The following is a 25,222-nucleotide window of genomic DNA, read 5'->3' on the forward strand; positions in this document are numbered from 1 at the left end:
CTGTTGCCTACTGGTGGTGGTCAGAGGGCCCGATGGCGCCAGTGTCTGGCAGCCTCACCTCTGTCAGTGCACCCCAGGGCAGCTGTGGCTACAATGTTGCTTGCCATTACCAGTGTGTGAATGTGTGTGTGAATGGGTGGATGACTGAATGTAGTGCAAAGCGCTTTGGGGTCCATAGGGTCTAAGTAAAGCGCTATACAAATATAGGCCATTTACTTTAATGTCGGTCATAAGGGTGGAACTTCAAGAGCCATATATTTTATGAGGTGGTACTCATTGTGAAAAGTTTGAAAACCACTGATCTATAGTTTCAGTATTAGATCAGTACTACCACACCTGGATCAATACTTTGTTTCTATCCTCAAAGTCCAGCATGTATCCCACCATCCATCCATGCATTCTCTTCCGCAATGACAGGTTGCCAATCTGGCGCAGGACTAACACAGAGACACAGTCAATAATTCACACTCACATTCACACCTATGGGCAATTTAGCATCGCCACTTAACCTAATCCCACTGCAATGTTCCCTTTAAGCTGCGCACGTGCGCAACTGCGCACTGCTGGCACGGTCTCTGCGCACAGAAAATCTGTGTTGCGCACAAAATTTTTTTTTAACCTGAATTGAAATCAAAATAAATACGGTAACAATTCTGTTTTGCAGTGTGAGTCAGTAAGTGACAGGTTGCTGGGATTAGTTATGGGATTATCCCATAGTCCAGCCAATAATGCGATTCACATTCGTATATACGCAGCTAATCAACGTCGTTGACAGGCTATGACAGCGTCCTTATGTGCCGACACCGGTGTTTTAGCTAGCAAAGCGGCTGATGTGGAGTGAAGCCACGTTAATGACAACGTGTACAACCATTGGATAAGTGAGCAGGACAGACGGAACAATTGAAAGTGTGGACTTTATACCAGTTTTTAAATTGTGTTGATAGGTCACGTAAAACCAGAGTTATGTTAAAAAATATATGCAATATTTTTTTTTTTCCTGAATACTATCATTGTGTATATTTACTGCGGGAAGAAATGGTGAAAATGGCGTTTTATAAGGAAAATGCTCAAAAGCCTGTGAGCAACCCCCCCCCTCCCAGCCTTTCCTATTGGTGGAAAAATGTACTATGTGGACCAATCAAAAAATGATATGGCAACATGTCATTTAGTTGTTTAGGAAGGGGAAAGTTTTAGGAGTGACGGCGGTGTTTTGAGATGTGAGAGATTTGCGACGTTTAGCGCAAATCTTGTGTAGTTAGTGTGTAGTGTAGTCACTAGTTTTGTTGTGTGTGTCAGAGCAATGAGGCGACTACTGAATGTTACAGGTGTTACAGGAGTGATACATCTCCTGTTGTCAGGCCTGCAGGTATCAGGTTGTTGTTCTCCTTTATCTCATAGTGGACAGAAATTATTTTTTGGAGGGGCACAAACAGAACAACAGCAGCTGCAGAACAGCTGATTGTTCTGTAAATAGTTTGAAAAACCCACCTTGGCTGCATTTTTAGGTAAACAGCTGCAAAACACTTTGTTGTTTGCAAAACTCAGTTACTTTTTTGAAGAAGTAACTATATAATTAATTGCCCAACATTGGTCATTATATACTGTATTTTGCAAACAGAGACAGACACAGGACTCTCTCCCAGACCACAGACTCATACTCATAACACAAGTCAGAGCAAAAAAATTAAAAATAAAGTTGTGTTTTCAAAATGGGAGTTCAATTTATTTTTACTTCCAACAGTGTTAACATACTATTGGAAGTGTGAGTGAGTGTCTCACTATGGGAACGCCTCCTGTGTGACCTCATCAGAAGCTCAAATGCCCTTACAGGCTGGCTAAGTGACGCCTATGTCAGGAGGGGCTAGTGCCTCCCTATATAATAGGCTGATATAGTGTCAGATGTCATTCAAAACAAGCCTACCTCTTCCTCGCTTCCATACCAAGGTGGGCGGTCTGGTGAGACACTCACTCATGCTACTCAGAGAACTGAGGTTATATACATAACCTTAAGTTCTCTTTCATAGCATTCGTTTTGTGTCTCACTATGGGAGAAATACTGACTCCCGGATTGCCAGACATGCCTGTTAAGAAGACAACTGTCCCCATCAGCATTTCACAGGGGAGAAGCTCCCACCTGGGAAGAACCTGCACTGAGGACTGAATGCGCTAGGTTAGGTGCTTTTAGATCTAACCTATAAAACCTAGCAAATGTGTGAGGTGAGGCCCAGCATGCAACTGCACACACCTCCTGGATACAAACTCCCCTAAAGAGAGCCCATGAGGTTGCCAGACCTCTAGTGGAATGCGTACGCAAGCCAGCGGGAGGCTGAAGGCCCCTGCTAGTATAGGCCGGGGCAATTGCTCCTACTATCTACTCCTACTATCCTCATATTATCCGAGGAGAACTGAATGCATGACTGATGCACTGAGAGAGTGTGGATCTCTCCTACACGCTTAGCTGAAGCTAAAGCAATTAATAGAGCTGTCTTCAAGGACAGAAATTTTAACTCAACCTGTTCCAGGGGTTCAAACGGGCAACAGGAGAGTGCAGCTAATATTGTGGGAAGGTCCCACGATGGAGCCAGTGGCTTAGATGTAGGCAATTTACGCCATGCACCCTTCATGAAACGGCATATTAAGGGATGCTGGCCAACAGTCATCCCCTCAAATCCAATATGGCAGGCTGAAATTGCTGCCAAATATCAATCAGGGCCTGAAGAAATGACAGAATCACTGCCACAGAGCACTGAAAAGGGATGGCCTGTGCTCATATAGCGTCCTAGTAGATTATACTCTAGAACACTGAATAGTGTTGATAACACTGTGAGGGAGCCCCACTGTGTTCAGGTTAAATCACTCACGGGCCAAGCCCATAGAGCTAGCCTCTCTGGGTGGGGGTGGAATATTTCCCCCCGTGCTTGAGACAGGAGGTCTCTGCATAGTGGTAACGGCCAAGGTGGGCTGTACAGCAGCTGTAAAATCTCCCCAGCCAGTGCTTCCCTGGTCAGTGCGGGGCTATCAGGATCATATAGTGACCTCTCTCTCTCACTCTGGCCAGAGTTGGAGAAATGAGGGCCACTGGGGGAAAAGCATAGAGGAGGGTTCTATTGTAGCAGCGGCCGCTAATAAACCAGTCCAGTCCAGGCATGAGGTTATGGCTGACATTCAGCGCTTCCATCAGATCTCTTCCAAGAAGAGGGGTTCCTTTTTTTTACAACAAAGAACACAGCTGAGGTGGATGCATTTCCTCTGCTCACTGTGACTTGCAGGCAGCCTGCAGACACAGGGATTGTTTTCTTTGTGTATGTAACCAGTTGAAGGTCAGGTGGTTTTAGTGGCGTATCACTGAAGTGCTCTTCTTAGATGTGGTTAGGCAAGATAGAAACTGCAGAACCTGTGTCCACAATCAGTTCAATGTCCTTAGCTGATGAAGTAGGTGTGCTCACATTTATGCTGCATTGCAATCCTTTTGATGCATAAGAAGGATCTGTTAAGTAAAGGGCTGAGTTTTGGTAAATGGACTTCCCGTACATCTCTTGTCTTGGATGAGCAGCAGACACGAGCAAAATGTCCAGTTTTATGACACAGTTTACAAGTAGCTTTGGCAGCAGGACACTGACGAAAGTTGGCTAAATGACTGTTTGAACCACATCTAAAACAGTTCTTAGATGGTTTTGTTGCATGAGATGGCTTTGCAGGGTGAGCATTGTATTTGTGTTTCCTCTGCATGGAGTGCAAGTGAGACTGCACAGCTTGGACTGGAGTACTGCTGTTTGCAGCTATGGATTTAGCTTGTTGAACTGCAGATTCCATTTGTATTGCCAGTGTAACAGCTTTATCTAGTGTCAAATCAGGTTCAAGCAAGAGTCTTTCTCTTATGCTAGGGCTAGACACATGTTCAACTAGCTGATCATGGATCATTTCTTCTGTCCTGTCATCAAACACACATTTAGAAGCAAGGTCACGCAAGCTGGCCACATACTGGATAACAGTCTCATGTGAAGCTTGTGTTCGCTTTCTGAAAGCATGTCTTTCCACAACAACATTTACCTTGGGTGAAAAGTGTTGTTCTAGGGCAGTAACAGCAGAGGCAAAGGTATCACCTGTATTTGGCAGTGAGTAGAAAATCCTTTGTCCCTCTGTTCCTAAGCAGTGAAGTAAAGTAGCTCTTCTTCATGCTTCATTCCCTGTTGCAGTGATCACAAGCAAATAATTGTTGAACATACACATCCACATGTTGAAGGGCAAAGCAGGATCTCCAGGGCAAGGCAAAAACATGGGCTGTGGATGGACGTTTGCAGCCATGATGACTCAGCAAAAAACTAAGCTGAAAAAACACGCAGGGTTACTCGTCGCCAAAATGTAGCAGCGGCTGGTAATAAACCAGCCCTCATCAAGGAACAGTGCTCTTTAATGAATTCTGCACAGACTTTACATCGTAGAGGTAACAGGGAGACACATCAAGTTATCAGTTAGCCATCTTAACTATATTCTAACTCTAAAATTTTACCGACTCCACTTTTCTCTTATTTCGCGACACCACCCTCTAGTGGTGGTGGTACAATCATTACAGGACACAACAACAGTCTGGAGTGTAGAAGGAGTAGAGCAGTGGCGAGAGGACACATCCCTGTGGTGCTCCTGTGTTGATGGTGATGCTGTTAGAGACGCATCTACCCACCCTCACCACCTGAGTTCTGCCAGCGAGGAAGTCCAACACCCAAGCACACAGGCGGCTGTTGAGACCCAGATCCCTCAGCTTTGTTAACAGTCTGCTGGGCACTATTGTGTTAAACGCTGAACTGTAATCAACAAACAGCATTCTCACATAGTTAGCCTATTTCTTGTCCACGTGGCTGAGGGTGGTGTGCAGGACGTGGACGATGGCGTCCTCTGTGGATCTGTTGGGTCGGATCTGTGGTGTCTGGGATGGAGGAGGAGATGATGTTCTTCAGCAGCCTCTCAAACACCTTCATCAATACCGAGGTCAGTGCAACTGGCCGGTAATCGTTCAGGGATGAGGGTTTGCTGTTCTTGGGCACAGGGATGACGGTGGATCTTTTGAACCATGTGGGGACCACAGACTTCGCCAGGGACTCGTTGAAGATGGAAGTGAACACACCTGCTAGCTGGTCAGCACAGCAGTGCAGCAGACGGCCGGTGATGCCGTCTGGCCCCGCTGCTTTCCTTGTGTTCACTCTCCTCAATGCCGCTCGGACGTCATGCTCCGCGATGCTGATCACCGGTCCCTCGCTGATGACGTCACTGTTCTCGGTAGTCATGCGGTAGATAGCATTAGCTGCCTGGCTAACCTCGAAACTGGCGTAGAACTGGTTCAGCTCGTTGGTGAATGCAGAGTCGGTGTTGATCGGCGCAGTGTCCCTGGCTTTGTAGTCCGTAATGGTGCGTAGTCTGTGCCACATACTCCGTGTGTCGCCCTGGTGGAAGCGAGACTCCACACGCTCCCGGTACTGGCGTTTGGCATCTCTCACCACGTGCAGCACGCCGTATGAGGCCGCTTTGTAGGCACGCATATCGCCAGTGGTGAGACTCGCGTTGTAGGTGGCGGTCCTGGCGTTCACTGCGGTCACTTTACTTGGTATCAGATTGATACCAAAATTTGTAGTATGCACAGCACTACTGTTTGTAGATATTTTTACACTAGGTGTATGGAGGGCCATGAGTAGCAAAATGAACGAATATGTCAGGAAATAATTCACTAAATAAGTAAATAAGTAATTAAAATATATATTGATTTAGTTTAAAACATTGAATAAAATATTTATTTCTATTTTCAAATAATTAATTACACATTTTCAATTAATTTCAGTTTTAATTAATTAACATTTAATTCATTATTTAGTCAGTTCATTTTGGCACTTGTGGCCCTCCATACAGGGAACTAGCACAGTCGTCTCCTTTTTACGAGTGTGTAGCGGGCCATGCCACCATTGCTGGTGGGCCCTGTGAGCTAAAGTGGTGAACAGAAGACCCAAATATACTGAAAGTGGGCTTGCACCTTGAGGTCCTCTAGTGGCTGCTCTGTGTATTTGCATAAACATGCATATACAGTAGCAAGGCACAGCGTCTTGACAGACTCTGCCACACACTGAGCAGAGCCTGTCATGAAAATTGGTGCTAAAGTTTTGGTAAGTGAAATTCTTCATTCATTTTTTCATTAGTTTGCGTCAATGGCCAGCGATAAACCCATGCAGCTTAAAGATGCAGTTTAAAGATGCAGCATGCTAACCAAGCTTGCTGCTGCACATTCTGAGGCACATATGGTCACTTCTGGCTCTAAGAAGCATGAAACAAAAGCTGAATGTGACTATGATGATGATCAGTAAACACTTCTACAAGTTACATGTGTGTAATAAATACTAATTTAACTAATTGAATGGTTGTTATCTATGTAAATAAACAGAGGAGTAGCACAGAAAAAATATTAGTACAAATTATGGTTATAAACCTGTGTTCAAATAAACAGATGGCACCATGGTCTGTATTTGTTTTTTTTAAAAAAGACTGTGTTGGCTTAAATGGCAGCAAGTTGTGCATGGAGTTTAAGCCAAGAGCTCACTGAAGTTGGCTTAATTTGCAGAATAATATATAGAAAAACTGTGAGTGAATAAAAATCTTGGACCATTTGCTTGATCTGCCTTCAAATAACAGAAGCAACACATCTGCCAAGCTTCGGATTTCCCCACATGCAGGAGTCATGTGGTAAGAGACATGATCAGTTTAGAGACAGTCTGGAGGATCATTTTCTTTTCAAAGTGCAAAAAAAGGCCTGAGGTAGCCTATTAGGGATGTCCGCTCATACTGACATCATCAAGAGCCGCAAATAGAAAAAAAACTGTCTGAAGAAGAGCTTTAGGCTCACTTCTTTAACTCCTGCTGGCCTTGTTATTTGAATCTTTAGACATTTTTAAATGGAGATAAACTGCTGGTAAACGTATATATCTAACTGAAAATAAGGAAAAGCATAATACGTCCACTTTATATGACTTAACCACTGCAAGAGTAATATTGATACAGACTGTTGTACTGTATAATTTAAACAGTGCATTTGAAACCAGACACAGGACCCGTAGGTACTAATAAACTCAGGAAGGGGAGATAGAGCACTAAACGCTCTCCCTTGTTCGCATTAATGTCCTCTTTTATTAGTCCACTTATCCCTCTGATGGCTTTCTACACTGCACCCATATAACCTTTCAGACTTTACATCTTCATATTTACCAAGCACAGGATGCAAGCACTTTATGTTTTTGTCTCTACCGTGCCTTGTACTTTACAGGTGTGAAAATTAAATCTGATTCAACTTGAGTGGAAACAAACGTAGCGGGAACAAGCACAGCGGGGAATCCACTGTCCCATTAAAACGGTATTTTGGAAATAACTTGCTGTCTAACTGATCTGAAAATGCACAAAAATGGGTTCTGTGTGACGGAAGACTCGTTTGTGAAGGAATTGATTTGAAACTGTTTGCAGTGAAGAAACTCTGCTAGGTTAAAAATCATAATGACAGCTGAATTTAATTCAGTTGCATCAGTTTGTGGGTGCATCAGGTTCGCCAAGGGCTTTGTTACATTACTACTTTTAACAAGTTCCAAGCATCTGAGGCTTTCCTTGATTTAGCATCAATGATGATCGCGTGCAGCTGTGTTTTCTTTAATACCGCTGAAGAGAAGAGAAAGTGTGATTAGGAAAAAAATAACTACTCAGTGCAGACTATTGCAAAATTACATAAAGTGATGCAAAAAAGTGCAATAAGACAAAAGGTAACAACAAAAAAACCTCCTACAAAAATAATCACACAGAGACGCAAACAGCCACAGGAAGAAGAAGGAGTTGGGATTCTGACTTTTTTTCCGAATTCCCACTCTAACCTCGGAATTAGGAGATTGTCTTCATAATTATCATAATCTCAGAATTCTAAAGAGGAAGATCAGAATAATGAAATTAAAGTGAGAATTTTTAGATTAATCTCAAAATTCTAAGGAAAAAAAACAGACTTCTGAGATTAAAGACAGAAATATGAAAAAAAAAAATATCATAATTCTGACTAATCTCCGGTTAATTTTTGAGATTAATTGTGAGATTAATCTCCAAATTATGAGATTACAGTAAGAATTTTTTCTCAGGTTTCTGACTTTAATCTGAGAAGAAATCAGAATTAGAAATGAAATATGGGGAAAAAAATTTCAGAATTCTGACTTTAATCTCAGAATTCCAAAAGAACCCAATGAATTTTTTTTCATTGGGTCTTTTTTTTTGGTCATTTTTGTGTCTTTTTTGTGTTTAAAAAAGATAAACTCATGCCCCAAAATGTAATGCAGTAAAATAAAATAAAATAAAATAAAATAAAAATGGAGTTAAATTATAAGGAGCTAAGAAGACCGTGCAGTCACTACATAGATTTTGATGCATAATGCTGCTTTCAGCCAGGAAAGGTGGGAGGTAAACCTACAAATGTTACAAATGTCTTGGCATTTCTTCGGAAATCGTGCACTTTAGGCAACAAAGTGCTGAAGTACTTTTTCATGCAATGGCTAACTCTAAATCAGGCATTTGTCTTGATTAACCTCCTGCGCCGCTGCTCTAATTAAAGATGTCCCACTGTGATTAGTAACATTTCATTATTTACTGAAAATCAGCACAGTATGAATTTAACTATATTCTTAATTGGAGGAAAATAAAACAAACTAATGATAGATGCACAAATTGGGAATTGTGTGGTTGGTGAGAACTGAAAGTAGGAATAAATAATGAAGATAAATGTAGCAATTAGAACTGCAGGGGAACAGTGTTAAGATTAAATACAGATTAATTTGGTTTATGTATGTGTTCTCCAAAGTCTGCTGCTTCTTTGCAGGCTTCTTAAACTTCTTCCAAGAGCTTGTTAGTTAAATGTCCACGTACTTAGGTATAATTGTCTGAGACAAGGACTGCAGGTAAAGTATAAAGATATCTCAGATGTTTAAAATAGCAATGTTTTCTTATTCTGTGGCATCAAATTCTGCTGCTAACAGAAATAGTGCCAGCCCAAGACAGTAATGATTGCTTGGCCTGAATGCAGTTTACTTAGGGGTACATTCGACACTGACTGACAGCACTGACTCAGCTGAGCCTAATACGAGGTTAAAGAGTTTAAGATCATTGCTGTTGTCCTTGTGGACGTCATGAATGCTGGCAACCTGTTTGGTGTTGCTTGGTGTTGCACGAGCGTGGGAGCAGGTCGCTCTACATGTATTTCATACATACAGGAGCTCGGAGATCTCCAGATGGCATAGAGGAAGATGGGACTGCTTGAAAAGATGAAACCCTCTGCAGACTGTTTTTTTTAATGAATCAAAAACAAGAAAGAAAGAAAGAAAGAAAGAAAGAAAGAATTCTGTCTATCTATCTTCAGACGTAAATTTGCATTTCGTCTGAATGTTGCAGCAGAAACTGTAACGTGTCTATTTTCAGTCTGACCATTCTGTGTGGTTGTATGGGGAAATCTCAGCAGATCAGCAGTTTCTGAAACACTCAGGCCAACAATCATGCCACATTCAACGGCACTTAAATCTTCCTCATTCTGATGCTCAGCTTGAACCTCAGCAGATCGTCTTGATCAAGCCCACATGCCTAAACCCATGGAGTTGGTTTAGTCACTGATTAGAGCTTTGTGTTAGTGGCCTCTAAGTGTGTGTATATGAATATAAATGACACTGACCTTTTTCTCCATTACTAATTCATTTTTTTTATCTTTATAAGTAAAAAAATATATTTGTGATTAATTGCTTGATAAAAAAGCAAAACTGAAAAGCTAAAGGTTGTGCAGTATGGGCTCCTGGATATTTGAATTTCTTTTCAACCTTTGACATTATCTGCAAAGTGAATTGAAATCCAATACAAGCAGGCCAGTGAGTGTTTATAGAGATAAAAGCTTCATGTGCTCAATGAGGGCGATTGTACCGACAATAAATATGATTAGTCTCATGGAAACTAGCCAGCTCATCAACTATGAATCAGCATAATACATTTTTAATGGAGGCAACAGTTTACTGTAACAAATAATAACAAATCTGGGAAGAGAGGCTGAGGGTTTAACATGCTCTTTGTATGGTTAGTGGGAGGCAGAGTCATGGCAACATTCATTAATCGTTCACATCCTGTCAGGAAGTGATTTATGATCTGCACATGAGACCTCTTACACAACCCAATGTGTAAAATAAATGATTGATGTCAACAACACTAAAGCAAGGGCCTCAATTCGCTGCAGCTGTAGCACTTATTGGATATTTCCGTGTAGCCATGGTGGCTGAGAGCTCCAGTAAATTTATCCAGATTAAACTTCATGAACCTGCATCTTCATACCTGTACCATTGGACAACTAATTAACAAAATAACTGCAGGAAATTAGTGCTCAAGAAGATAACTGTTTGATATTTAGGATGCTAATTGAAGCCTGTAGAGTCTGAGATGTAGCTCTTATGCTTTTTTACAGTCCTTCGTTATTGGCACAAGTGAACAGTTGATGACAGTATGAACAGAAAAAGACTGAACGAGTGTGGCTTTTTTGGGAGCGTTACGAGTAGAAAGCCTTTTCGCTAAGAAGAGCACAGCAGCACAGCTTAGATTTGCAAAGCTGAATCTGAACAAACCACAAGACTTCTGGAACAGTATCCTTTGGACAGATGAGACCAAAGTGGACATGTCTGGTCAAACACAGCACATCAGCACAAACAGCACATACCAGCTGTCAGCAGGGTGGTGGAGGCATGAAGATTTCGGTTTGTTTTACAGCCACAGGACCTGGATACCATCAATCATGAACTCCTCTATATACCAAAGTATCCTAGAGTCAAATATGAGGACAGACAGATAAAGCTTTGCCTTAACAGGACAACTATTCCAACTACAGCAGCAAATCAAAGTGTTTCAATGGTCTAGTCAAAGTCCAGACCTCAACCTGATTGAAATGCTGTGGTGGGATCTTAAGGGAGCTGTGCATGAACCTCAATAAACTGAAACAATACTGCAAAAAAGAATGGGTCTAAATTCCTCTCCAATGACTGAGTGACTGATAAAGTCATAAAGAAAATAATTACTTCAAGTTGTTCCTGCTGAAAGTAGTTCTACAAGCTAGTAAACAATGAAGGCACTTAGTTTTTAACAGGACTGCAGAGTCCTAACCAAAGCTTCTTTTACACAGGACTGCTGATGCTGGTGGCAGCTGGTGACAGAGAAAAGTGGGGATGTCTGTTGAAAACTGAATGAAATGAAAGAAAATGAAGTTTCTGGAAAGTTCCCAAGAGATGACTAATGGACGTCAGGGAACAAGCAAGCAGGACTGAGGTAGAATTTATATCCTGCTAATTATTCAACTTGGCGGAAATGCAGTAAAATATTGTATTGTACTGTGTTACTTTTTTTTTCTTTAGTGGACATTTAGGACAACTTTTTTTTAACATAAGCAATGTTTTTAATGGCTCCGTTTATGTTTGTAATATCGTTCATTGTTTTCTTTATTTGTGACAAATGTTGGTTACGTGTTTTAATGCTACTAATTCTGGTTTTCTATCATTTTTGTGCAAAAAGTATTTGTTGCTCAGTGGGTCCTCTAGTAACTGAAAGTGTCCTTAGGCATAATAACAGAATGCCAAATTGCTCCTAATCGTGGTGTGATATACATATGTGATATTTAGAAAGTGCTTAAAGGCATAGAATAAAGCACTGTTTGAATGTATGAATATGGTTTCTAGTTAACAGTGGTTTGAGTGCTCAGTTACAAAAGAAGAGTGCCATGCAAGTATCACTCCAGCTCTGCTTGAAAGCTTCTACAGCAGTAAATCTTGCTATTTGAGCTCTGTTAGGCATTAGTGACTTCAAAACATCAGAAAGTACAATAAAATTAAAGTGTTCAGATACATCAATATATTTTTACACTTTCCATTATCTTTGTCACAACAAAGAAAGAATAATGGACAAATTCATGGTAGGTGACATTTTTATGGTTAAAAACAACCCCAAACCAGCTGAGGTCATAAATGTCCTAACTCAAGATGACTCTCCTTGTGGCAGGGTCACTTGGCGTGGATAAGATTCGCCATAAGCTCCTGTAGGGCTGTTCTGGTTGACATGCCTCTCCAATGTTACGTGGAGACCTGGGGTGGTGCTTCCGGACTGGCATACTGGGGTCGTGATTTGCGTTTGTTAACCTTAGATTCTGGAGGAAAAATGTGGTTTTCATCCTGGTTGTGGAATACTGGACCAGCTCTTTATCCTCTTGAGGATACTCGACTGTGGGTGGAAGTTTGTGTGTAAAGTATACAAGTGTTTTGATGATCTGGAGACAGCATTCAACTGCATCCCTCAGGACAGCCTGTGGGAGGTGCTTTGGGAGGATGCGGTGTCTGGCCCACATCGATGGGTGTCTGGCTCACTGCTACTGCTACGAGCCATTCGATTCCGGTATGACTGCAATGAGAGCTTGGTCCACATAGTGTTTGAGTTCACCAGGCCTGCCTTTTGTCACCAATTCTGCTCATAATTTCAAGGACAGAATTTCTAGGCAAAGCCAAGTAGAGAAAGGTTTTCACTTTGGTGGCCTCAGAATTTCGTCTATGTTTTTTGCAGACGACATGGTTCTGTTGGCTTCATCAGGTGGTGGCCTCCAGCTCATGCTGGAACAATTCTGAGCCAAGTGTGACAGCTTGAAAAGGGCAGAGTGCCCAGGTATGTAGTATCTGAGGGTCTTGTTCACAAGTGAGGGGAGCAGAGAACAAATTGGACCCACTTTTTTCGGTAATAACCAAAAGAATGAGATTGCTTATTTGGTAGGGACTCAAAGTAGAGACAGTACTTCTCCATATCGAAAGGAGCAAGGTAAGGTGGTTCAGGCTTGTCCTACTGTAAGGAGACCGAGAGTTAGACCCAGGACATGCTGGAGAGATTCAGAGAGACTCAGTGTTCCCCCGGATGATGAAAGGAGGTCTGGGCTTCTTTGCGTACGCTGCTGGCCTGCGTCTGGATTCTGGGAGAGAATAAGTGGGAGAAAATGGATGGAATTCCCATTTTCCTTTTAACTTTTTTATACTAGCTAAGCTAAAGAAAAGTTAACTTTTAAAAGTTTTTTTAATTGCTTTTCAAATGTTAAAGTGAAGTGCTGCTGGGTCTAAGAAGGGAAGTCAATGTTGAAGTGTTTTAAACCAGCATTTTTTCTAATGGCCAGCAGGGGGCGAATCATTTCTGACTGTTTCTAATTCTATGGGAAAATGAGCCTGCTTCTGTCTTGAACTGGTGAGTTTGTCATCCCAATCATTACATTTAAGTTGTAAGATTGTCCCTTTGACTTCTCAGTTAAATCCACCCAGTGGGACATCTCAAGGCCTCAAGATGGGGCTTCACAAACCAATTTGTGACTTCACATTGGCAATGCCCATTTTTTATATACAGTCTGTGGCTCTAATAAAGTCCTAATGCCTCTTAATAAAAAAATGGCTAAACACATTCACCAAAATATGCATATGCATGTAATAAAATGTGGCCTCTGTTTTTTCTTCTCTAACTACCTCCTCACAGACCTCCTATAAATGGCATTTGGGTGGGAGGATTTGTTGAATTATTTTCCATTGTGCTTTTTGTAGATCCATCAAGAGTCTTTCTTTGCGTTGCTTTTAAAGTGAAGTGTATTCTTTTTGTGTGTTCACTGAAAACAAACCGTCACCCAACTTTCAGCTGAAATAAACGCTCAAACAGCGGCGGGTTCTCACTGGGTCAAATCTGAACATGAATTCATCAATGCGAGTCCTCCAAGAAAAGAAAAGAAACACTGAAAGAAGCTTTGATGTGTGAGAAACACTTTAACCAAACGCCTGCAAAATCTTTGCCTGAAGCAAATTTGCATTCTGATGAAGGAACATCTTCGCATGTGGGAGGCACTGGCAAACATCCTGGTTTATGAACTGTCTGTCAGCCGAAGCAGCTCGTAGTTGCCATAGAGGGAAAGAGAAGAAGAAAAAGAAGAAACGAGAGGGAGGGAGGAACTGCTTTCAAATGCACTGAGAGCATTTACTGCCAGAGAGAGAGCAACAAAGGAGGGAAAACAGATTGTGTGCTTAAATGTGTTGTCTCTAGTGGAGCTAGAGACGAGGAAGAGCGTTTCCAACGAAGAAGCTCTGCAGCCTCTTAGTATTTGATATCAGCACCAGATTGGTGGCGTGGTCAGCTCGGAGCTGAGAAGCAGCTGAAGGGGGAGACGAAGGAAACTTGGCCAGGAATTTTATTTAATCTTTTTTTTTGTGATCCTGTTTTTAGATAAAGGAGCATTTGGTGGAATTTGTGGAACAACAATGAACCAAACTGCATCAGTCTCCCATCAGATTGAGTGTCAGCCTGTCAAGGATATCAAGGTAGGGCTGATTTTCCTTTCTTTTCATTGTGTTAAGGTTGTTTCTAATCTTTATCAGCTCTTACTTCTCATCCTCAAAGAGCTTTCACACTTTTAATTACCACTGCACCGCACTAACACCTCTAAAATGCATCTGAACCAGCTTATAAATGAAGCTGCCAGAGTTACTTTTAGCTTTCAGGCTCATCCTAACAACTGCTGCTTATTTATTTATTTTTACAAAGCTTCATAGTAATGCTCCATAATTCTTCAAAATGACAAATCTTAGTTTTTGCTTGCTAAAATGACGCACCCACTCCCTCAGTCTTAAACTTCACTGTGACCCCAACCTTTATACACGTATACACTAACATGAATAAAATATATAAAATAAATAAAAAACAGCAGAAGATAGCCATTTCATTATGAAACACACTCGCCTTGTTGATCTCGACTGTGCTTTTTTTAGTTCTTTACTGACTCGATACTACACTGTTGTCAGGAAACTAAATAAATGAAGTACTCTACACAGAGTGGTTCTTGAATGGTTTATTAGATTTGCTTTGCTTTGTTACATTTAAAAGTATTAGGGCTGTAAATTTAACTGTTGTTGGAACAATCCAGAAGATTTGACCCTGTAATGCCAAGTGTAAAATATTTGATGCATGAGTTTTTGTGAGTTTTTGAGATCACTACATCATCAGTGTCACTTTTTCTCCGCAAAATGCATTTTAAGCATTTTTGAATTGCACAAAATTGCCAAATGTAGCACAAACTATACAAATTAAAACGTATGTATCCGCATTTATAAATAATTATTTTTTTAAAAAGTGTCAGAAGGTTAAATAAACACTGAATTTTCAAAACAAAAAATTAATTTTCTTGCAATTATTTCATGGTTCAGATTTTACAGAGCTGATGCCCCAAAGGCCTAGAGTCCAGCTAGCAACCACTTGGCAACCACCTGTTGCTAGGGATAAAATGTCTTCACTGATCAATTGGCAACTGGTTGCTGGGGGGGTTGCTGTGAAGTTGACTGCTAAAGCCCCAGTCACACAGGCCTAGAGACCGGTTGGTCATTGTCATATGGTAGACACTCATTGATAAGGAACAATGTGTGTTTCCCAAACAGTTGTGAAGCAGTTGCTGGATGCTGGGGGTTGCTAGAAGTTTGCATGGGAGATGCCAACTAGTCTGCAAACACTTGCTAACTACTTGCTGAGTGACAATTTTTTTGTTGATGGTGAAAGGTCTATTCTTCAATGACCAAGCCAGTCACGTGATGTTAACCCAAAAGAGGAGTATTTCAGTTATTAAATAGGAAAGTAAAAGGCAGAGAGACCCACAAACAAGCAGCAACTAAAGGTGTCTGCAGTAAAGACCCAGCAGGGCATGAGCATCAGAGGAGGAAACACTATATGGTGATGTCTGTGGGTTCTTGAATGCAAAGTATTTTCATCCAAGTTTGGAAACGATCCTTTTATTTAAAATTAGTCTTCAGTTGCTGAAAATGGGGCGGTGTGTATAAAAATGACTGTAATTCCTAAAAAGCTACTGCAGAATATTTGTGAAACCCCTGGACACCCTTGATTTAAAGCTGAAAGCCTCCACTTCAATCACATCTTGGTTGCTTGACTTAAAATCCTCTGTAGTGGCAAAACTGCAAAATAAAATTATACAAGAAAATATTGACCAAATACTGGAGATGAGCTGATGGTGTCACACTAAGTAGGAATGTCTGGTCTCTTATCAGTGTTCACACCTTAGTCTTATACAGATATATATGATAGCTAAGTGTAGTTTTGCAGAAAGAAAATTTCTCCTACATGAAAATGCTCACAGATGGAAAGAGACATGTCTGCAGAGTTTTTCAAATGAATTTCTGTGGCACTTTGAGCACTTCAAGCCACCCTTCTTCTTCTTTTTCTTCTGTACAACTCACAGCAAAGCAATTCAAGTATTGTTTGCACTACAGTCCAGAAGGAAAACGCTTTGATTCTGGGGTGAGCTCTCCCTTTAAGTGATCACCCATGTAATTTAAAGGCAGAATTGGAGCATTACTATGACAGCTCCAAGGACATGAAGTGACCCCAGATACATAAAGTCTGAAAAGAGTCACATTCTTTCCTTTATTATTAGAAATGAAAGTAAACAGTCTGGCTCAAAGTCTGTGTGGCTGACTTTATTTGTGGGTTTTTTTTGTTTGGGGCTGACTGACACCTTAAAGACCCCAAAGTGCTGTCAGCCAATAAAAACATGCACTAATATTGGCTCTGGTTGTCAGCAAAGTCTGATACCGTTTTTTTTTTTTTTGTTTTTTTTTAAATCCAAGGTAAAGCGTTGTTGTCATCTTGAGGGACAGAAATCCCCCCCCCTTTTCAGTGTTTGATCTTTTTTCTTATTGTATTTTAACCAGCTAACAAACCGGTTTTATTTCCTTGATATTGTAAGACTGTTTGGCAACCTCACCGATCACTCAAGACCTCAGAGATTATTTTGTTCTATTTCTTTGTTCTAACGTGTGTAACGGTGTATGCATGTAGAGTGGGGATGGATAACACAGATTCACTGGATATCTTACCAATGGGCCTGTCTCCTTCGATCTCAATTACAAGTAGAAATTTACGTAATATATAGTATGCAAAAGTCTGTTCATCAGCTCAAGATAGTATTTTATCTTCTTTTGTCCTTTACTTGTCCTGTTTCCTCAAATGCTGGGGGACACACTGCACACCATGCTGAGATATGCACAATTTTCAGCAAATAGCTCTTTTGGAATTATCTTTTTGGTGCAATAAGACCATTTTATGTCCTTAGAACCGTGTTATCTTTGGTATTTTTCACAGATTCAACTAAATGAGAACAAACAACATGTTTTTGTGACAGGCTACTAATAACATAGTGCCTAAAGATAAAGATAACCAGAAAAGAAACCATACGTGCAGCACGGTCTACCTGACCTTAAAGTTAAGATGCCGCACAAAACAACGCGCTGCACGCTTTTCCGTGAATGAGTTGTATCAAATAAATCTCCATGTGGAGCCAGTAGTAGAAATTTTGTTTTAATATAAAATATAAAATATTTCCCTTTTTACATCTTGGATTCAAGATGGCTGCTAGGGTGCAGACACACAGCTTGGCAGGTCCTGTGCTTTTGCCAAAAAAAAACCCACCTAAAAAAACATCTAAAAATCCCTGGATCTTGACATCAACTTGTCTTTTTGTTTTTATACATTTTTATCTTCTGTGGAGTTCGACAGGTCTAAGAAAGCTGGATAATTATACCATTTTCTCAGCCAAATGGAGTCAACATCTTTTGTTCACAAGATTCTTGGATTTTGGTCATGCTAGACCACCCCCAGGTAAACATGAACAATTAAATACACCACAATTGTCCCTGGAGATTCTGAAACTTGTTCTGATGCTACTTTTGGCTGGTGATATAGAACTAAATCCTGGACCTAATTCAAACATCAGTGATTTGGACTGGCTACAACTAATTAGCCTAGTTAGCCTATGGGCACAGCTATCTCTGCATTGCTTTCCACCTCAACTAACTGTGCTCCAACCACCGTCCCAGTTAGTAAGGCTACATCTACAACTAATAGTGTTTATGCCCCTGTTGTCCGGGCCTCCGCTTCTGCTGTTTGGGTTACCACCTCAGCTGCCTGAGCCTCTGCCTCAGTTGCATGGGTTTCTTCCTCGGCTGCCTGGGACTCCATTTCAGCTGCCTGGGCCGCCATCTCGGCTGCCTGGGTTTCCACCTCAGCTGCCCGGGCCTCCACCTCGGCTGCCTTGGCCCCCACCTGCTGTACCCCAACTACAGTCTCCGGTAAAGGGTTTCTCATCATTAAATGCTCATAGCATTGTCAAGAAAAGGACAAGAAATCCTGCTATTAAAAGTTACAGAGGAACAAAGATCTGCAAGACATTTAATCAGGCTAAAGTAATCTAGGACACTAAAAATAAACCAAAGGGGCTTCTATGTGGACACATTAACATTCGCAGTATGTTACCAAAGCATGAGCAACTGGAACATATTCTAAGCAATTCCATTATTTCTATTTTGGGTATCTCTGAATCTTGGCTCACAAGTTCTTCTCCTGAGTCTGTGGTTGTCTTTCCAGAGTACACAGTATTCAGAAGGGATAGAATTGGAACAAGAGGAGGAGGAATACTTGTGTATGTAAAAAAACACCTGGATTGCTCTTTACTTAGTTCACCAATAGATGTTGAAATAGAACATATTTCTGTTAAAATCACTCTTTCCCCAGAAATGTCATTTACGTTGATCTGTTTATATCGCCCTCCTTCTGCAAAGAATATTTTTTTATGAACAACTACAGATATTACTTAAATATCATACTATAAATAATAAGTCTAATGAAATACTTGTAATGGGAGATTTTAATGTCAACTGGGACTGTTAAAAGGACAGAAAAACACTCAAGGACATAATGGAGACTTTAAACTTTACTCAACACATTGAACAACCCACAAGAATAACGAGACACTCTAGAACTAAAATAGATCTGGTTTTCAGTAATAAGCCCGAGTGAATTATTAAATCTTATAATTTTATCACTGGTATTTCAGACCACAATTTTATATTATTTTCTAGAAAACTTATAAAATCACGGGTTAAGAATCACTTTCATAGTTCATCTAATAGGAGAACCTTTTATGAATTTATACCAAGAAGTCAGCGACAAAATGTAGCAGAAGCATTAGCATCAGCTAACTGGGAGCGTTTATTGTGTAGTGATGATCCACAATTCTGCAGCAGTCACTTCACTGACATTGTCAAGGATGTTATATCAACATACTCCATTAGAGGTCAACAAAAAATAAAGACAACATCTAATTTGCCCTGGTTAAACAAAGAGTGCAAGAATCTAATGAAAACGAGAGATCAATTACTAAAACAGTTCCTGAAAACAGGTCTAACTCTGGATAGACAGAGATTTACTTCAATGCGGAACAAAGTAACAAGAAGTTTGAGACAGGCCAAAGCAAATTTTTTTATAAATATAATTGAAAGAGCCAAAGGTAATGGTAAAATTATCTGGCAACACCTAAATAAATTACTTGGCCGTCATTCAAACAAAAGCAAAAATACAATTGAACTTTATGTAAATAACTCTATTGTTAGAGAGCCTCTATCTATTGCCAGTAACTTAAACACTTTCTTTATTTCATCTGTTAAGGAGATCAGTCAGAGCTTTGACTCAGTCGTATGCTCTGATAATGTGAATGATGCTGGTCAAAATTTGTTTACCATTACTCATATTTCAGACACTGAAGTTGCTAAACTAATTACAGGTTTAAAACAATCTAAAGCACTTGATGTATATGGTATTAACACAAATTTCCTAAAGGAACATATGGATTTGCTTGTACGTCCAACAACTCATGTTTTCAATATGTCTTTCCAACACTCCATTGTTCCAACAGATTGGAAAATTGCTGCAGTTACACCAATTTTCAAAGCAGGTGTGAAGACTGACATGGCTAATTATCGCCGCATACGCATACTCCCGGTCGTATCTAAAATAGCTGAGAAGTGGGTGGTTAAACTCCTCACTGCTCACCTAGAAAACACCCAACCCTCATTACATCCATTGCAGTTTGGCTTTCGGGCACATCACTCCACAGATACTGCCCTGTGTATGTTAGTGGAGAACTTGAAGAGCTTGCTGGACAAGAGTTCCTGTGTTGGAGCTGTATTTTTAGATCTGAAGAAGGCTTTCGACTCTGTAAACCATCAGATATTGTTGTCCAGATTGACTCAGTTTAATATCTCCAGTCAAGCTCTTCAGTGGTTTGCCTCATATCTCTCACACAGGAAACAGTGTGTGGTGTTGGACGGGGTTAAATCTCCATATTTAGACTGTGATACAGGGGTTCCTCAAGGATCTGTTCTTGGGCCCTTATTGTTCTCTCTTTTTATCAATAACTTGCCTGAAGTCTGTCCAAATATATTTACTCAAATGTATGCGGATGATGCAGTTACATATACGCAAGCAAATAGTGTCCAGCAGGTGGCAAAAGATCTTGCAGCTGCTTTAGCATTAATGCATAGCTGGCTGGAGGACTCATGCCTAATGTTGAACACCTCAAAAACTGTCTGTATGTATTTTTCAAAACGCCCCTTAAACTTGAAGCAGTCAAACATATTCCTGGATGAAGTAGAGCTTGAATTAGCTCCAGAATTTAAATATCTTGGGGTCATTCTAGACCCAACATTATCCTTCAAGAGTCACATAAATAAAGTGTCCCAGGTACTTAAATGTAATAATCGAAATTTTAACCATATACGTAATAATTTAAATATGACTGTTGCAAAAACTTATTTTTACTCAATGATCATCTCTCATATGGACTATTGTTTGACGTCCTGGTCACTTGCTTGTCCAACAACACTTAAAACTATTGAAAACATTTATAAAAGAAGTTTAAAACTACTTGACAAAAAACTGACTTCCCACCACCACTGTCATGTGTTAAAAAAAACATAAATTACTGAACTTCAATAACTTAGTGAAACTTAAAAGAGTGTGTTTAATATATAAAGTCTTACACTCCCTTGCTCCACCACCACTAAAGCAGTTCATTAGGCATAAAGAAAGCTCAGACAGGACCACTCGAGCTACAACCCGAGGAGACTTGTTTATACCCCACAGACGGACATCATTTGGGCAGAACGTCCTCTCTGTCCAGGGTGGCCATCTGTGGAACAGTCTTCCTCAATCCATTAGAGAGTGCTCGACATTCAACTTGTTTAAGGCACAGGTTAAAAACTGGTTATGGACAAATCAAGTGTGTGATCATGTATAAGTTGTATAGTTTTAATGTTTTATTTGGGAATAGAATGATGTGTATGTGTGAGTTTGGTGATGGAGTTTTTATTATGAATGAATTTTGAATTTTTTATGAATTATTATGTCTATTTTTTTATGTTTTATGGACAACAGATGGAAATTAGCACTTGGCTATAATCTGGTATGTTTACATTCATGTAATTCTTTTTACATGTATGTTCATTAACATGCACTGTCCTAAATAAATAAATAAATTAAATTAAATACTCCTAAAAAAAGGAAATATTTAAGGTAAAAAGCTTCAAATTGTTACTATAGGCGGATCTACTATAAATCTTGGACGAGTTCAAATCTCAATGACCTGGACCTCAACGTAAGAGTTCAAATTTTCTGAAAGTTGTAGATGTGATAACTTTAGAATGCAGTGATGTAGAATTTTAAAACTGATACCACAGATATTGATGCATGCTAAATCATCCAGGTAAGTAAATCTCCAAAGATTGATTCTGTTCATCTGGACGTAGTGTTTTCAGTGGGAGAAACGGTTCGTCACTCATCCAAGTGACTTCTTCAGTCTCAGCTGACTTCAGGTTCCCCCAATCTTATAAACAGTACATTTGCACAATGACTGAAACTAGCACCACTGAAGGAATAATGGGCTGGGAGGTCAGTTCCTCAATCAAAGCCCCCAGCATCCAACATCACCATGGAGGAGAGGAAGGCACTCACATCACTTAGTAATGACAACAACATTATCATCCTTCCGGCAGACAAGATTAGGTGCACAGTATTGCTAAACCAGAAAGACTATCATGAGAAAATGCTCAGTGATGAAAATACTTATGAGCCCCTGAAACGAGACCCAGGAAGTGGTTACAGGAAGAGGATGATAGACTGTCTGAAGCAGTTAGAACAAGACAATGCTATCGACCGGACCTCATACCACAGGCTGTACCCAGGGGAATCTACACCAAGTATGTATGGTTTACCGAAGACACATAAACAGGGTGCACCTTTAAGACCGATTGTCCGTATGATCAACTCGGTCACCTATAACACCTCCAAGTCTCTGACTTTGATCCTCAACCCGTTGGTAGGCAGCTCTGAGCACCACATCCAGAACACTTTGGATTTTGTTGAGAAGGTGAGAGATGTCATGATGGAGGCAGATGAAACCATGGTCTCGTACGTTGTTACATCTCTCTTCACTTGCATCCCAGTCACGGAAACGTTGGAGGTAGTTCGTAAGAGATTACAGGATGACCCCAACCTCAGCAACAGGACCACTCTCAGCATCGACCAAGTGTGTTTGCTTTTGGAACTGTGTCTTAATTCCACCTATTTCACATACAAAGGCCAGTTCTACAGGCAGAAACATGGGTGTGCCATAGGCTCCCCAGTTTCACCCATCGTAGCCAATTTGTACATGGAAGAAGTGGAAAAGAGGGCTTTGCTATCCTACCCTGGAACACCACCAAGCCATTGGTTCAGATATGTGGATAACACCTGGGTAAAAATCAAATCTCAGGACGTACCACAATTCACGGATCACATTAACTCGGTGGACCAACACATCAAATTCACCAGGGAGGATATGAAAAGTGGCAGGTTAGCCTTCTTAGACTGTGAGATTTCCATCAGTAATGGGGGACATCTAAAAGCTGATGTGTACCGTAAACCTACGCATACGGATCAGTATTTAAGGTTTGACTCTCATCATCCACTGGAGCACAAACTGGGCGTCATCAGGACGCTACAACACAGAGCGAACACCATCCCCACAGACACAGCGGCCAGGGAGGCAGAAGAACGGCACATCAAGAAGGCCCTGAGTAAATGTGGTTATCCCAGCTGGACTTTTGGAAAGGCACCTAAGGAAAGCTCCAGCCCATCCAGGAGAGAAGGACGACCGCTGCCCAAGTGATCAAACTGTAGTGATCCCATATGTGTCAGGAGTATCGGAGCAGTTGAGACGCATTTTTTCCTCTGTGGCTTTTAAACCCAAAAACATGCTGCACCAAAAACTGGTCCACCCCAAGGATCGGGTCCCCCAACACAAACAGAGTAACATAGTGTACGCTGTTAAGTGCCAGGAGGATTGCCAGGATTTATACATCGGGGAAACCAAACAACCTCTGGCGAAGCGGATGGCACTACACAGAAGAGCTAACTCATCAGCATAAATAGGCAGTCTATTTACACCTACAGGCCAGTGGACACTCTTTGAATGATGAGGATGTACACATCTTGGACAGGGAGGAACGCTGGTTTGAGCGCGGAGTCAAGGAGGCCATTTACGTGAAAAGGGAAAGACCATCTCTGAATCGAGGAGGGGGCCTAAGGGTACATCTTTCGCCATCTTACAATGCTGTGATTGCAGCCATTCCCCAACTCTCTGTGAATGGTACTCATGGCCATTGATCAGTGGTCTTTGATCAGTGGGTTTTGGTCAGTGGTTGTCGATCAATGGTCATGAGAATTTGCATAATTATGATTAAGGAACTGACCTCCCAGCCCATTGTTCCTTCAGTGGGATGGTTTGAGTCATTACGCAAATGTACTGTTTATACGATTGGGGAAACCTGCAGTCAGCTGAGACTGAAGAAGTCACTTGGATGAGTGACGAAACATTTCTCCCATTGAAAACGCTACGTCCAGATGAACAGAATCAATTTTTGGTGATACCACAGGTGTGTCTACTAGGAGGCTCAGAGGTAGCACTGACAGTTTCCAGTAATTTTATAAAGTTAAGTTTTTGTTGAGGAGATACTTAGACTTTGTAGTAAAATCTTGACCTGACAGTGGATTTATGCTTCTGCGTAATCCACTGCAAACCCTTCTGAAACCTTAAGCTGTAGCTTGAAATGCACTTCCCTTGAAGTGTAATTACATTTCGCATCAGTGCAGCTTACAGTCACTATGACTGGCCTGCTCAGTACTGATGTTTATTTCCACCCACTTCAGCTTCTGCTGCCATTTTATTGAATCAACTTGAAGAGAATGGATCAAGCTGAAGGGAAAAAATCCACCGCCCCATAATGAGGGCTTCCCATAATGCACTGAGTATTTCTCCTTCACTCACCATGTGTTTATACACCACTCTGCTTTTAATCATTAGTCCCACCCTGAGCCTTGTTCTTCCAGAGGTTTCTTCCTGTTAAAAGGGAGTTTTTCGTTCACACTGTCGCCAAAGCGCTTGCTCATAGGTGCTCATATGATTCTTGGGGTTTTCTCTGTATTATTTTAGCGTCTTTACCTTACGATATAAAGTGCGCTGAGGTGAATGTTGTTGTGATTTGGCACCATATAAATAAAACTGATTTGAATTAAACTGAATGAACTCTCTGGAACTTTGGTAATGATGATGAGCGTTTCTGTAGTCTCTAGATGGAGTCAACAAACAATTAAAATGCAGTAATTGAGAACAGACAGTATATAAGAGACAGATATAGCCACCATGACACTTTAACTGTGAATAATAACATTTCAGGATTTTAATTGCAGCAAGTGCTTAAATAATATATACAAGTTTAAAGTAAAGATTATTGTGCTTTGGTCTGTATTATTTCCACATATACATTCATGTGGTGCTAGTCTTTTACACCTCTGCTTACACCTCTTTTTCCAGTGCTACAACACACAATAAGACACCTACTGTTACTATATAAACATGGGAATTAATTTCTTCACACTATAGAATACATTTTCTGACAAAATAACTTAGATTATGAGGTTAAACATCAGACAAAGCCAGTTTCTGTATTTGTCAGTAATATGAAGTGATCACAGCGGTGATCATTTTTTTGTGACCTCTTTATATTTTTTTCATTAATTTTCTCAGTTAAATGCAGAGACAGAGACACAACACTAAAGAGCTTCATTGTTGCTCGCAGTTTATGCAAAGCACTTCTAGGCTGCTGGCAGATCCCTCAGACAGGCAGAGGAACAGCCAGCCGAAGTATAATCCCGTATTGCTGCAGTCCCACATCAGCAGGATGGGGCTAATCTGGCAGGAGGTAGC

At 40.7% G+C, this 25,222-nt stretch overlaps 1 protein-coding gene across 1 annotated transcript in view; it reads left to right on the forward strand.

Annotated features, from left to right (window-relative positions):
* The first annotated feature begins 13,935 nt into the window (after positions 1-13,935).
* LOC146361240 (inactive dipeptidyl peptidase 10-like) overlaps positions 13,936-25,222 on the forward strand; it is a 116,329-nt gene continuing 105,042 nt past the window's right edge. The window contains exon 1 of the mRNA XM_084922686.1: positions 13,936-14,402. Within this exon, the coding sequence (XP_084778812.1) occupies positions 14,343-14,402 (60 nt within the window). The 5' untranslated portion in view covers positions 13,936-14,342. The remainder of the gene's footprint in view (positions 14,403-25,222) is intronic.

This window comes from Perissodus microlepis, chromosome 23 (assembly GCF_051167445.1).
Source record: "Perissodus microlepis isolate ML-2025 ecotype Zambia chromosome 23, ASM5116744v1, whole genome shotgun sequence".
Classification (NCBI taxonomy): domain Eukaryota; kingdom Metazoa; phylum Chordata; class Actinopteri; order Cichliformes; family Cichlidae; genus Perissodus; species Perissodus microlepis.